General features: G+C 35.8%; 1 protein-coding gene across 1 annotated transcript; it reads right to left on the bottom strand.

Annotated features, from left to right (window-relative positions):
- Positions 1–390: 390 nt before the first annotated feature.
- LOC121980206 (equilibrative nucleotide transporter 5-like) lies at positions 391–1222 on the bottom strand. Its single transcript, XM_042532163.1, has 4 exons — positions 1166–1222; positions 891–1090; positions 554–812; positions 391–450 (listed from the first exon to the last, which is right to left on the bottom strand). The coding sequence occupies exons 1-4, from the start codon at positions 1220–1222 to the stop codon at positions 391–393; spliced, it is 576 nt and encodes a 191-aa protein (XP_042388097.1).
- Between the last annotated feature and the right edge of the window lie 677 nt (positions 1223–1899).

Genomic DNA, 1899 nt, shown 5'->3' with positions numbered 1-1899 from the left:
AACCTACAAATACACTCAAAATATTAAATTTTAATACTAACAAAGTCTTGTAAAATAAAAACTCGATTAGATGGATCATCTTCAACCATTATATTGATTCATAAAAATCCAAGCACCTGTCACCTGTAAATACAATGTATATATTTGTATAAGTGAAATAAAACAATGAAGATACAAAATTAATAAAAATAATTCAAAATATTATATATCATACCAAACGAGAAAAATGCAAAGTATATATCATTCCATACGCACCTAATAGTAGTCTTCGCTTACTGTTAACTACAAACACCAAAGCAAACAATGAAAAGTTTTTGTTTCCATAATAGTATATGTGCACCAACAAAGCAAACATCATTAGTAACAAAATAAATCAACAAACTTTACTTGTCAATTAACACAGTAATCAGTCCTTTCATTATCACTTAAACCAACTAGGGAAAATGCATACTACACAAACTTAATAGAGCTAACTTTATTCACATTTAGTCTCTTTGAAAGAATGTTTTTGATTATCGAAAGAAAAGAAAAACAAGGAAATTGACATATAAACCTTATATCCTTTTGGTGCGGTAGTAAGAACACAGACAGTAAAGTAACCATTGCTTAGCCCTAAGAATGAAGTTAACATGATCATCCATCCTTGGTCCCCGTACTTGACGGTGAAGTAGAAGGCTGGAATGAGTAGGAATCCTGAAAGAATTGCAGCTATGAGACCTTTCCTAGATGATAGCACCAACGGTTTCAGAAGAGGAATGTATCTTCCAATGAGATCCCACACATTATACATGGCGATCAGCACAAGTGCATATCTGAAGCAAATTCAAATGCAACTGCTGCTAAAAACATCTAAATGTATCTGTCTTCCTATGGATGCTTCACGAAGTTACAATTGCAATGTCAAGATCACTTGCATATTCGAGTTATGAGAATCCTTACCATGAGCCCAAGCTGTGGGAGCCTGTGTCTCAGACAAGAATCCAGGGGACAGTGTCAAAACATAGATAAGAAATAAGTCGATCGCATAGTCAATATTCTCTAATAGCAACTGTTTGTTGCTCAAACGTTCAATAAGCTTTGGATCCTCACCCTGCAAATAAGTTCGGATAGGTTTTTATGAGTATGTTTTGCACCAGTAGACTAGAACTATGCAACAGAACCTTACCTCTTGGACTTGGTGTTTTTGCATTCCACCAGCAGCAAGGTCAGCAGAAACTGTCATTGAGCCTTCAGAGGCAGCCTGATTATAACAAGGCCCGTTTTTGCTTCTCAGCCTGATTATAACAAGGCCTGATTACTTCTCAGCCTGTTTTTGCATTCCACCAGCAGCAAGGCCTGATTATAACAATTTATCACAGCATAGTTCAATCAACATGCTTTGAAATACAACTGCATGAGATGAATTTAGAGGTGCAATGGAGGCCACCTGATTTATGTAAGATTCAAATATACTGAGAATCTGCCTCACAAAGCCTCCTTCCAATAACTTATCAGTGGCCGTTGATCTCTGATGTTGTTAAAAGTAAGTACAAGAGTCAATAACCAATCATTTGTCAAAAAAAGAGATACTACCAAGTGATTAAACTAAAGTAATGAAACAAGTGCATGCTCTACTGACCCCTTGGTCATTTGCATCATGGCAAACCTTGAAGTATAATGATGGTAGCAACACAAGATGGGAAGCATCCAAGGAAATCTTGCAATGCATAGTCAGATGTTTTATTGCAAGAGAACCTATTTTTGACAAAACATGCAATTTCTGCACAGAAAAAGCTGATCAATATCTAGAAAAAGAAAGTGAAGGGCAAAAAAACAAAATCTCTGGTTGTTTGGACAAAATAAGGTAACCTACATGGGTACATATAGCATCAACAACATCATCAGCCTTCTGAATTGCAG

Source organism: Zingiber officinale, chromosome 5A (genome assembly GCF_018446385.1).
Source record: "Zingiber officinale cultivar Zhangliang chromosome 5A, Zo_v1.1, whole genome shotgun sequence".
Classification (NCBI taxonomy): Eukaryota; Viridiplantae; Streptophyta; class Magnoliopsida; order Zingiberales; family Zingiberaceae; genus Zingiber; species Zingiber officinale.
This window is presented reverse-complemented; position numbering and strand designations above follow the sequence as displayed.